Raw genomic sequence first — 13258 nt, forward strand, 5'->3', positions numbered from 1 at the left:
TTGTATCTACCACATCCCCTGTCCTAGGATAGAGGTTGCAACTACCACGTCCTGTGTCCTGGGATAGAGGTTGCACCCTACCACATCCCTTGTCCTGGGATAGAGTTTGCACCCTGCTACGTCCCATGTCCTGGGATGGAGTTGCACCTACCACGTCCCACGTCCTGGGATAGAGTTTGCACCCTACCGCGTCCCATGTCCCGGGATAGAGGTTGCACCTACCGCGTCCTGTGTCCTGGGATAGAGTTTGCACCCTACCACATCCCGTGTCCCGGGATAGAGGTTGCACCTACCACGTCCCGTGTCCCGGGATAGAGTTTGCACCCTACTGCGTCCCGTGTCCCAGGATAGAGGTTGCATCTACCACGTCCCGTGTCCTGGGATAGAGTTTGCACCCTACCGCGTCCCATGCCCTGGGATAGAGGTTGCACCTACCATGTCCCGTGTCCTGGGATACAGTTTGCACCCTACTGCGTCCCATGTCCCAGGATAGAGATTGCACCTACCATGTCCCGTGTCCTGGGATAGAGGTTGCACCCTACTCATCCCGTGTCCCGGGATAGAGATTGCACCTACCACGTCCCGTGTCCTGGGATAGAGTTTGCACTCTACTGCGGCCTGTGTCCTGGGATAGAATTTGCATCTACCATGTCCCATGTCCTAGGATACAGTTTGCACCTACCACATCCCATGTCCTGGGATAGAGGTTGCATTTTACCACATCCTGCTTCCCCATGCTGCAGCCCCTGTCCTGGGGACATTGCTTAGTCTGCTCGGGAAGGTGTCTTGTATGATGTGTGTTTCCTCTCCCTCTGCCTCTGCCTGTCTGAACCCTGCCTGCTATCTCCTCACATCCGCTCCCTGTCCCCTGACAACTTAATGTTTGCACTACGCCTTGAAGTTCTGATTATTTTCTTGTATTATTCTCTAATTATTTTTGTCTGGCAGGGAGGGGGGGGGTCACAGTTTCCTGGCACACTGCCCAGAGCAGTGGCCCTGGCTCTGACTCCACAGGTCCTGCTCTGAGGCCTCCTGAACCTGATCCCTGGTCAGGAGCCCAGAGCTAGCAACTCCAAAAATGATGGTGAAATTGCTTGTAGTCACTTAAACTGTGCAGTAAATATTTGAATCAAGCAGAATTAACTATAGATTTTGGATGAAATGGATTTTGTTCTTTAAAAAGAGTGGCACCTGGGTGGCTCGGTCGGTTAAGCATCCCACTTCGGCTCAGGTCACGATCTCATGGTTTGGGTTTGAGCCCCATGTCGGGCTCTGTGCTGACGGCTTGGAGCCTGGAGCCTGCTTCGGATTCTGGGTCTCCCTCTCTCTCTCTCTCTCTCTGCCCCTCCCCCACTTGTGCTTTGTCCCTCTCTCTCAGAAATAAATAACTGCAAAGAAAATTTTTTTTCAATAAATAGAATAAAAATGGTGATCTGTGGATAGTGTTACTTCTTTTTATCTAGTTGATAGGATTCTGTATCAGTGAGAGAAATTTTTAATTTCTTGACTTGAGTCACACATACCTACATGAGTACATATGCAATTTCCCTTTATAAAAATTCTTTCACTTCTTTTTAATTATACAGCTAATTCATGAATACGTTCTCACGAATTCAAAAATGCAAAGTAAAACGCATCTTTGATTCTTTCCCCCGCAGTAAACAGGGCTATCGATTTGCCATGTTCCCCTCCACATTTTTAAAACACATTTACACATTTTGCATTTAGTTTTTCCTGTAAGTACAGTGTGAATTGTTGTGAAAGTCCTCACTTGGTTTGCCTGGGTGTTCTTCCTGTATCAGTGTGTGCGCATGTGTGTGCACTCCCTGCACGGGGTTGCATCTATGGGGCACCAGCGTCTACCCAACCTTCTGTTAGCAGGTGCGCACGTCAGCTGCCGTCAGCTGGCTTCAGTCCATCCCTCCGTAAGCATCCTGGCCTGTGCTCTCTTGCTCTGAAATGAGGCCTTCCCACTCCACCTCCTTTCTGTTTACAAGCAGGATCTCGTGGCACCAACACCCACCCCTCCCGATTGTGGCCAGAAAACGCAGGATTGAGTCGGGAAATGTGCCTTTGAGACCTCTCCATTGACTTGCTCTGTGGTCCTGGACCTTCCTCTCTGTCTCGTGAAAACAAAGATTAAATGAGATAACGTTCAGGGTTCCTAACAGTCTCTCATTCTACCTAGGCCTACGTGCGTGATGCCATTTATTTTTATTATATTCAGCTGGTAGTGCCATTTGCCTCTTCTGAAGGGACCCGGAAAGGTTTGCAGCGCTTGTGAATTATGGGGCCCTTGTCTCCTGACAGCCTTCTTAAATGAGGTTTGACAGCATCTGCAGATGAACGGGGAGTGAGTGGTGGGGGTGCCGTTCTTGTTTTGGGCAAGTGCTCCCCGGTTTGCAGAAACCTGCCACCCTGCCAGCTCATCTGTGGCTCTTTCTCGTTTCTCACAAATGCTGGGAAATGCAAGGTCTCGTCCAGGGTCACCAGCCGACGATCTCCAGTCCCAGATTTCCCTCACATCTTTCTACCACCAGGTTTCCTACTTTGCTGTAGACAATTTCCTCATCCTCAAGTATTTATTTAAAATACGCCCCGGAAGGGGCGCCTGGGTGGCTCAGTCGGTTGAGTGGCCGACTTCGGCTCAGGTCATGATCTCGTGGTCTGTGAGTTCGAGCCCCGCGTTGGGCTCTGTGCTGACAGCTCAGAGCCTGGAGCCTGTTTCAGATTCTGTGTCTCCCTCTCTCTGACCCTCCCCTGTTCATGCTCTGTCTCTCTCTGTCTCAAAAATGAATAAACATTAAAAAAAATTTTTTTAAATAAATAAAATAAAATACGCCCCGGAAAAGTGTGGAGGTTCCTCAAAAAATTAAAAATAGAACTACCCTACGACCCAGCAACAGCACTGCTAGGAATTTGCCCAAGGGATACCAGAAGTGCTGATGCATAGGGGCACTTGTACCCCAATGTTTATAGCGGCACTTTCAACAACAGCCAAACTATAGAAAGAGCCTAAATGTCCATCACCTGACGAATGGATAAAGAAGATGTGGTTTATATATACAATGGAATACTACTTGGCAACGAGGAAGAATGAAATCTTGCCATTTGCAGCAACATGGATAGAACTGGAGGGTATTATGCTGAGTGAAATAAGGCAGAGAAGGACAGATAATCATATGATTTCACTCATGTGGAACTTGAGTAACAGTAGACCATGGGGGAGGGGAAGGGGAAAAAATAGTTACAAACAGAGAGGGAGGGAGGCAAACCACAAGAGACTCTTAAATACTGAGAACAAACTGAGGGTGGATGGGGGTGGGGGAGGGGAAAGTGGGTGATGGGCATTGAGGAGGGCACCTGTTGGGGTGAACACTGGGTGTTGTATGGCGGCAATGAACCATGGGAATCTACCCCAAAACCAAGAGCACACTGTATGTCAGCCAATATGAGAATAAATTATATTTTTTTTTAAAAAAGGGAAAAATATGCTATATATCCTCTTTAACATGTACAAAGTGCTTGCTGTTTGTTAGATGCTCTGTAATGTCAGTCCTCCTCTGCCGGCCCTTTCGCCGCCCGCCTGGTGTATTTTGTACTTGTGTGTAGTCCAGGGTGCGTGGGACGGACGTGCACTTGGTCACGTCCACTGAGCCTTCAGGAGATCCATCACCCAGGCAGCTGTGGGTGTTACCCCGTGGCACAGACCTTACACATCAGCTCTGGTGCATGAAAGTTCAGCGCTGAACTGAAAAGTTGTTATTTGCACGCTGCCCTTTTACAAAAAGGCACAATCCAGTGGGACTATTGAGACAAAATGTGCTACTTTAAAGGGCACTTTCTTACTGACATTTGGTTATTGTCATGAAGCAGAAAGTATATTTCCGTCAAGGGTTTTAATTGTTCAGAAATGTGCAAAGCTATATAAATGTTAACCAGATTTCTGGTGGTCATTTTTGATGTATACAAATATGGAATCATTAGGTTGCGCTCCTGAAATTAACATAATATTATGTCAGTTTTACCTCAGTTAAAAAAAAAAAAAAAAAAAAAGGAGTGGAACAGAATGGAAAGCCCAGAAATAAACCCAGGCTTGTAGGGTCTATTTCCAACAGAGGAGGCGGCGAGAGTATACAACGGGGAAGAGTCTCTTCGACAGATCGTGTTGGGAAAACTGGTCAGCGACATGAGAATGAAACCACTGTCTCACACAGTATGCAAAAATAGACTCAAAATGAATTAAAGACCTAAAAGTGAGACCTGAAACCATAAACATCCAGAAAGAACACATTAGCAGTATACTCTCTGACATCTGCCTTAGCAACACTTTTTTAGATACGTCCCCCCGAGGCAAGGGATACAAAAGCAAAAATAAACTATTAGGATTACACCAAAATAACAAGCCTTTTTTTTTTTTTTTTTTGCTGCCCCTCCCCATAAAAAAGCATTTGCACAGTGAAGGAAACTGTCAACAGAATGACAAGGCAACTTACTGAATGGGAGAAGATATTCACAAATGTGGCCTCTGATAAAGGGTTAGTGTCCAAAATACATGAAGCACATCCAGAGGGCCAACAGACACATGAAAAGATGCTCAATGTCACTGATCATCAGGGAAACACAGATCAAAACCGCCATGAGATACCACCTCACACCTGTCAGGATGGCCAGAAACAACACAAGAAACCACAGGTGTTGGCAAGGATGCAGGGAGAAAGGAACCCTCGTGCACGGTTGGTGGGAATGCAGACTGGTGCAGCCACTGTGGAAAACAGTGTGGAGGTTCCTCAAAAAGTTAAAAATAGAACTACCCTAGTAGTAATCACACTACTGGGTATTTACCCAGAGCAAATGAAAACACTCATTTGAAGGGATGTGTGGACCCCTGTGTTTATGGCAGCGTCATCTACAGTAGCCAGGGTCTGGAAGCAGCCCGAGTGACCGCTGACAGACGAGTGGATGAAGAAGTGGTAATGGGGCATCTGGCTGGCTCAGTCAGTAGAGCACGTGCCTTTTTTTTTTTTTTTTTTAAAGATTTTTTTAATTTTTAAGTAGTCTCTACAGTGAACGTGGGGCTTGAAGTCACAACCCCGAGATCAAGAGTCAACACGTTCTTCCAACCGAGCCTCGCCGGGTGCCCCAAACATGCGACTCTTGATCGCGGGGTCGTGTATTCAGGCCCCACATTGGGCGTGGAGATTATTTAAATAAAGAAGATACTGCAGTTTAAAAAAAAAAGAAAGAAAGATGTGGTATGTAGAAACGTGCACGTGCACACTAGAATATCACTCGGCCATAATAAGGGTGAGAGCCTGCCATTTATAACAACGTGGATGGACCAGAGGGTATTATGCTCAGTGAAATAAATCAGAGAAAGACAAATACCGTATGGTTTTGTGGACTCTAAAACACAACAAACAAAGGCAGAAACAGGGCAGAAACCGATCCATCGACCCGGAGAACACACGTGGTTGCTGGAGGGGAGGGGTGCAGGGAGAGGGGGTCCGGGGAGGACAGTCACAGCACGGGGAGCACGGCCAGCGGTGCCGTCGCAGTGACGAGTGGTGACGACGGCGGCTCCGCTCGTGTGACCACAGCATCACGTGCACACTGCAGGTTCTACCGTTCACGGTTCCTGCTCGTTTCCCCCTCCCTACGGCCTCCCACTCTCTCCTCAGACATTACTAAGAGAGCTAAAAGGTGAGGGAAACAAGGAAACACCATGTGTAGCCTCTCCACATTTTCTTCTGTTTCTTCTGTTTCTGTTAACTGTTTCTGTTCTGTTTCCGTTTCTTCTGTTTCTTGTTAACTTTTCTCTCATACTTTTTTTTCTGTTACCTTTTTTAAAAACTTCCCTTGCCTCTCCGCCTCAACCCCATTGTGGTGATCACCATGCTCTGCACCCCTTGGCCTCCCTTGTGGGAACGTTGTGCCCTCGACCGAGGGCTGTGCACACAGCACCATTCGCTGGCCCCGGGATCCTGGAGACCAGGCTCTCGCGGCTGTGCCTGTTCTCAGGGGTCAGGTGCGGGGACGGCTTACGGCTCGTTACCGGTACCCGACCCGAGTTGTAAGTGCTTCTTAAGCAGATGGGAGCCTCGTCCCGTAGCAATGTCACTGTCCCCCACTTGTGTGCAGAAACACTTTCTCCCGCGGGAGAGGGAGGGACCCCAGCTAGCCCGCTGGGAATTGTGCCCGGCCCCCAGTGCATCCTTGTGACCGTGTCACCGAGCAAATGCCACCTGCCTTGGGGTTTTACTCAGTTGAAAAAGGCTGAAAACCTAACCAAAGAACAGGCAGAGGTACTATGTTTGGTTTGGGGCGTGCATTTGACCACGTGGTATTAGCAGGTGAATGAACTCTGGAAAAAGACTTTCACTCTGTAAAAGAGACTAGATTTGTTTTTAGCAGTTGTTATTTATCAACCCAAGGCCGAGTTTAGGTGAAAAATCGTCCTGCAGGCTCTATTGGAGATTAAAAGCAGCAAATCGGGAAGATGTCGCCAGGGGGGTAAGATCGCCCCCGGTGGATGAAGTGTCACGGGCGCTTCCGCGACCACACAGTGCAGCTCCGACGGGTCCCGGCTCCACCTGTAGGTGTATTTCGGGCGTTTCTGACGTCTGACTGTCGTGTCCCCTAAGATAAAAGGTTCAGAGGGATTTTGTGGCTTCCCAGGAGGTCACTTGGTAGCAACCCCAAGTTTTCTTTTTCAACAGATGTGACAGTCTCCACTTATTTTCCCAAATTTAACATAAAATGAAGTCTTTATGCAAGCAGAAAGACAGTGATGAGTCTGGTTGTTTCAGCCCCTAAGGAATAAACTAGTCACAGACCCATGAATTTATCTGTTTAAAAGAAAGTTAGTGGGGTGAGTAGGAGGAAAGAGAATATTTACGTTTGTTACAACCCAAAACATACCTAAGAAAATGCCAGGTTGTGGCCCCGAGGTCACTTCAGACCTAAAGACACGAAGTCTAGTTGGTTCTCATGGAAATTCAGGAGGTGGTTTTGACAGTGTAGGACCTAAAAACGGGGTGAAACGTTAAGGTTTTGAGTACAGGTTATGTGATTTGCTCCTTTGTTTGGCACCTTGCTCTCCCGCTCTGTCTCTAGGTTTTCTCTCCAAGCTCATGAGTCATGAGTAGCTTCATCGCTGGTGTTCAGGCAGCACGTTCTTTAAAGACGGTCTGTGGAGGCACGAGAAATCCTGACTTGTACACTTTAAATGGATCATATGTATGGTTTGGGGATTATATCTCAATAAAACTTACATTGAAATATATATATAAGGGGGTGTCTCGGTGGCCCAGTTGGTTAGGCATCTGACTTGGGCTCAGGTCATGATCTCACTGTCCGTGGGTTCGAGCCCCGCGTCGGGCTCTGTGCTGACAGCTCAGGGCCTGGAGCCTGCTTCAGATTCTGTGTCTCCCTCTCTCTCTGCCCCTCCCCCGCTCACACTCTGTCTCTCTTTGTCTCAAAAATAAATAAACGTTAAAAAAAATTTTTTTTAAAGAAAAAATATATATAATTATATTGAATATATAGTATTTTGGGTTTGGGGTAGATTTACCCCCAAAATTAAATGTTCTTCATTCCTCCTTAGGTAGTAACCATTTTACTTTTTTTAAAGCAGGCTTCATGCCCAGCATGGGGCCCAATGCCGACGTGGAGACCTGAGCTGAGCTCAGGAGTCAGACACCTAACTGATCGAGCCCCCCGGGTGCCCCGAGTAGTTACCAGCTCAGTGGCGTGGCTCCTGGCCCCCGGCCGTGTGTGCAGGGGGTCCGAGGCCATGCTCCACAGTGTCCGCGCGCCTCTGTGCCTCGCGGCTGACGAGTGCGCCGACCAAACCCGAGCTGTGCCTGTCTTTGTCCTTGTGTCCTCTAATTCAATTTTTAAAGAATCCATTTACATATAGGTTCTAAAAAGAAAGGCTTGTTTTTGTGAAATGCAAATGGGAAAAGATCAGATAAAGGTAAATTGTTACAAAATTTACCTTTTGTAGTTTTGGGCATGTAATACCTGGGCATGAGAGAAACAATTGTAGAAGATTTGGGAGGAAATCATCAGAATTTAGGTGTGTGCGTACAAGCCAGAATCCCCAGACCGGAGGAGCCCAGAGGGTGGGAGACAGAGTTTGTGTTTCCTCAAAGCACAGGAAGCTCGCAAAAGATTTTGGTCTAGGAGAGGGTGCCCAGCCAGGAAATTCACTCATTTATCCAACAGACAGGTACGTACCTTAAGTTAGCATATCGGGTATCGAACGTCCTGATGTCATGACCCCTTTATGCTTTCAGAAATCATCAAGGGTCCCAAAGAGCTTTTATTTATTCAGGTTATATCCGGTACGACCACACTGGAATTAAAACTTTTAAAATGTTAATCGATGGGGCACCTGGGGGCTCAGTTGGTTAAGGATCCAACTCTTGATTTTGGCTCCGATCATGAGCTCACAGTTTGTGGGTTCGAGCCCCACGTCGGGCTCTGTGCTGACAGCTTGGAGCCTGCTTGGGATTCTCTCTCTCTCTCTCTCTCTCTCTCTCTCTCTCTCCCTCTCTCCCTCTCTCTCTGCCCCGCCCCCCACTCTCAATAAATAAACATTAAAATAATAAAATATTGTTAGCTCATTTAAAAATACCGGTAATAAGCTCTTTACATGTTAATACAACATTTGTTATGAAAAATCATTCCAGTTTCCAAACCAAAGAACAATTTAACGAGGCGAGTAAATCTGTCTGGTGTCTTCTAACTGAAGACACGGGACCCTCACGTCTGCCTCTGCAGTCTGTGCGCTGTGCTGTTTGGTGAGACCCGCGAAGTCAAGAGACCTGGCCGTGTGCCCTCCCTCATCCAGTCGGAACAGGGCCTCCCCTCGGGCCCGGGGAGGGTCTCAGGAACCCCCACCGTGAGAACCGCTGTGCGCGGGAGTGCGACAGCACTGGTGAATTTTGTTGGCTCACCGAATGTTGACTGAGCGCTTACCGTGGAAACAGTGTGGGAGGAATAGAGTGCGCGGGGGTTGAGACCACGTCCAGTTTGGGGCTCTCCAGACGCCTGGTCCACACGCATCGGGGCAGGGAGTGGGTGGCAGAGGCTGAGAGGGAGGAGCCGACAGGTGCTAAGCGGATGCAGGGAAACTGACGGACGGAGGAGCCGCTCCCGTCCTGGGGGAGTAGAGGGCTGCTGGTACGAGAAGGTGCCGGGGCCTGGAAGAGCCGGGCGGCAGTGTGGGCGCAGGCTCGGACCCCTGGGCACGGGCGCCATGACCCTGACCCCCGCGGGGTGCGGACCATCCCGGCCCCGGCCCCGGCAGCCACTGGGTCACCCTCCCCTCGCCCCACCTCCGCCACCCCCACAGCAGCCCGAACGGTCGAGATGCCGCGAGCACACCTTTGTTACGATGCCACGTTTCTGATTGGTTTTCCTTTGCTTTTTTTCAGACCGTGCAGACCTTTCAAGTTACCAAAAAGGTAAAGTAATCTGATCATCTTATTAAGTAGTAAAGTGATTGCATGCCCTTCCCTGCAGTGTTTTCTTCACGCTGCTTCGGCCTCCCTCATTCATATTTTTCTGAAGGAAAAGTAAATTTCCCCTGAGCTGGCTGCCGGAGCGATCCTCCCTCTCCAGAACTGGTGTTGATCTCAAGGTTTAGATTCCGTTTGTGGTGAATCGTTTATATTGGCCGAGGTGCCTCTCATTCCTTCGTGGTCTTCCTTGTCTTGGAGAAAGACTGTTCTGCCGGGCCCTGGGCTCGTGGCGCTTGAGTTCAGGCGGATTGTCTGTGTTTCCTGCTAAAAATGTCACCGTGTTCAAATGGAGGTGGTATTTGAGGAAACTCTGAAGGTTTGTCTTTTCAGTAGAAAAGCAAAATTTTAGGTGGAACGTTGTTTCTGCAAAAAAGCCAAAGCCTTGTCTCCTCAGTGGCGTGCTTGCCGTGGTGGTCCCACGTGGCAGACTGGTGCATCGTGGGAAACCAAGTGATCTCTGCAGTGCACCCGCGAGAGGAACCGAGGCCCTGATAACCGAAGCCTGGTCAGGGGGCCTGATCCTCTCTTCCAAGTGCAATTACTACATAAATTTTAATTAGCAAATTCCCTTTCCATTTAAAAATTATTTATTTTTTGAAATTGCGGTAAAATATACACGGCATAAAATCTACCATTTTAACCACGTTTAAGTGCACGGCTTCGTTGCATTAAAGTCCGCGTTATTGCGCCACCGTGGCCACCGCCACGTCCAGAGCTTCTTCCGTCCTGCGAGGCAGAAACAGTGGCTCCCCGTCCGCCCTCCCCCAGTGCTCTAGTCTCCATCTCTGCGAACCGGGCCAGCCGACCCCTCCTGTGAGTGGAATCACGCAGAGTTCGTCCTGCCGAGACTGGCTGACCTCGCTCAAGGTGCTGCCCTCCAGGTTTGTCCGATGCGAACAGGTGTCAGAATTTCCCTCCTTTCTAAGGCCGAGTGATATTCCGTTGTATGCGTATACACTTTTTGTTTATTCCCCTTTGCAGACAGAATTGTGGCAGAAGATAAAGGAAAGAAGTTATACAAGTAAATATGACAGGTCAGGAGAATGAATTTCCAGTTTTCCACAAATAAGAAAGCCCTTTCTAAGGATTTTTGCATTTTGAAAAGATTCATACATATTTTTCCTGTTACTAGATTGGTATTTTGAAAACTCCTAATTTCTTCTTTTCAGCATATACGCATACAAATACAACTTTTTCAGAAAAGCCTTTCCTGATTCCCTTCCCCACTGTAGGTGGAAGTCATCTCTGCTGAATTCACAAAACGTTCATCTGTATCCCTCTAAAAACACGTATTTCTCTACCTGGTTTTGTATTTGTCAAGTTGTCTGATGTTCGGTATCAGGTTCCAAGTTCCTTAAGGGTGAGATTCGTGTCTGCCGTGTGTATTCCCAGATGCCCGTGCCCTTGATCTGTGATGCTACCTGTGCACTGTATTTATTTCTTCCCAACAAAGAAAGAGTTCTGTGTCCTCTTTGCTTTGGGGAAGTTTCTCAAGCTTCTGTCTTTCTTCCCACTAAACTGATAGCTGACGCCGTGGGAAAAATTATGATTAATAACATTTTGATCCTAACCCCAAGGACAAGAGGGATACGGAGCAGTTACTAAGGGAACCGGAAGGGGAGAAACCAAGGAGAAAGAGATTTTCCGGAAGAAAGGGTAACTGCTCAGTTCAGGGAGGCCAAGGACCCGGACTAGTTCGCAGTTTCGGCAGGTTCAGAAGAGTCACGGGAACAAAGCCAGGCTGAGGGACTCGGGTTGGGTGTTCCGTCGGGGGGAGGCCTGTGTCCAGGGCGCTCATGTTCTCTGCTCAGGGTAAGGGGAGAAAGGAGAGACTGTTCCCAGAGAGCCGGCGGTGGGGGGGCAGGCAGAGGAAGGCATCTTTGTGAGCTGAGAGAGGAAAGTGCCCTGTGGAGGCCCTGTTGTGGGAGGACAGGCCCCGTGGTGTCGCCGAGCATTGGAGGCCCTGTTGTGGGAGGACGGGCCCCACGGTGTCGCCAGCATCCGAGGCCCTGTTGGGGGAGGACAGGCCCCGTGGTGTTGCCGAGCAGCGGAGGCCCCATTATGGGAGGACGGGCCCCACGGTGTCACCAGCATAAGTTACCCTGTGAGGCTTTTGCTCATTTGTTCGGACCGATGGGAAATACCTGCTCTTCCCCGGAGAAGCCCACTAACACAGTGGCTGATGTCTGGGAGTGTGGTGAGGGTCGCTTGTGAAGACTGCAGGGAGGCCTGTCTGTCCAGGGCACAGTTCAGCCACAGACACGTGTGGGTGGCCCTGCCCTGCGGCATCCCCCTCCCGTCCTGTAGCAGGGGCGCGTGCCCTCTGACTCTCAGCCCTCCTGGGAAGGTGCCGTGAGCTCTTGCGCACGGCACCCGGGCATCGCCGCGGCCTCACGCGGGGCCTGCTGGGCAGGGGACAGACGCGGGTGTCATATGCAGAGCCCCAGAATCCGGGCAGACGTGAGACGCTATCCCGTGCCACGCAGGAGGACGCACTGTAGTGGCACCAGGGGTCCTTTGACGGGTCTTCTCCTGAGCACGCGGTTCACCCTTCAGAAACGTAACGTGCGGGTGCTTTGTTCTTGTAATGTAGTTAGAACATAGACCTTGAACCCAGACTCACCAGGACTGCAGTTAGTGGAAAATGTAGCAGTGACACTTCTGGGCCATATTTAATTTCCTTTCCTGCTGAAATTATCCTGCTTTGTTAGGCTTTTATCTTAACATTACAACCACCGTCTGTGCTTCCTACTGTACGTGAAGCTTCTGTTTCCCGTGTGGTGTCCACAGCCCCTCGGACTCCAGCACAGACCCTGACACCAACGTGGGATAAAGGAGAAACGCTCTTCGGGGTGTAATTTCCCCAGAAGAGTCGGGTCTTCTCCCCACGGAGCTCGCGGCACATGAGCAGTGGTCCCTGGGCAGGGTGGGCACGTGAAGCGTGTGCCGTGTCGGCGGGGAGCTCTCCGGGACGCCGGGAGGGCGCAGGTGGGAGTCACGGGTGCCGTGTGGCGTCCACGCGCAGTCAGCGCGATACCTGGTGTGGGACGGTGCTGCGGGATCCGAACCAGACGTCGCCACCGGGAAGGGTCCAGACCACATGTTCTCACGGGAAGAGTCCAGACGTGGTCGCGGGCAAGGGTCTGAGCCAGATGTTCTCATAGGGAGGGGTCTGAACCAGATGTTGTCACGGGGAAGGGAAACCGTTGCTGAGGAGGGTTTTAAGACTGCGGTGCCTGTGTGTGCAGGGTTTTCAAGAACACAAAACAAAAAGTCAGCCCACGGGTAAATTAGCCCACAGTGTGGACGCCAAGCACTTGGGGCGCCCACCACCCGCGTCGACAGCGTGTTTGTAGGTGGCAGCGAACAACTGCTGGTGATTTGAGAGAAGAATGAGCCACTTCAAGTCAAGTCTGGGCTCTTCCCACTTCCCAGGGCTGGTACTTCCAGGGTCTAAATGTAAAGGACCCTTTTTAAGTCTGAATCCATGAACAGAAAGTCTCAAATGTGCTGTTGACAAAGGGCCCAGTTCCGGAGATCTCAGTTTGCATCTGGTGGAGCTGGAGTTAAACGTGCAGGTCCTCAGCACCGGTGTGTTCTCGAAACGGCGTTCGCGCTCGGACAGCCGCAGTCCGCGTCTGTGACTCGGTGGCTTCATCACATCCAGAATTACGTTCACAAGCCCGTTCCGTGGTACCTCGCATTAATTTTACTTCAGTGAGTTTTTA

The 13258-nt window shown here is 49.7% G+C and overlaps 1 protein-coding gene across 3 annotated transcripts in view; it reads left to right on the forward strand.

The window, feature by feature from the left end:
* The window catches only part of DISP1 (dispatched RND transporter family member 1), a 190594-nt gene that overhangs the window by 161586 nt on the left and 15750 nt on the right, over positions 1 to 13258 (forward strand). For all 3 annotated transcript variants that reach the window (XM_030301992.1, XM_032591885.1, XM_030301995.1), the window contains one exon: positions 9444 to 9473. In XM_030301992.1, the coding sequence (XP_030157852.1) occupies positions 9444 to 9473 (30 nt within the window). The remainder of the gene's footprint in view (positions 1 to 9443; positions 9474 to 13258) is intronic.

Source organism: Lynx canadensis, chromosome F1, assembly GCF_007474595.2.
Source record: "Lynx canadensis isolate LIC74 chromosome F1, mLynCan4.pri.v2, whole genome shotgun sequence".
NCBI classification, from domain to species: domain Eukaryota; kingdom Metazoa; phylum Chordata; class Mammalia; order Carnivora; family Felidae; genus Lynx; species Lynx canadensis.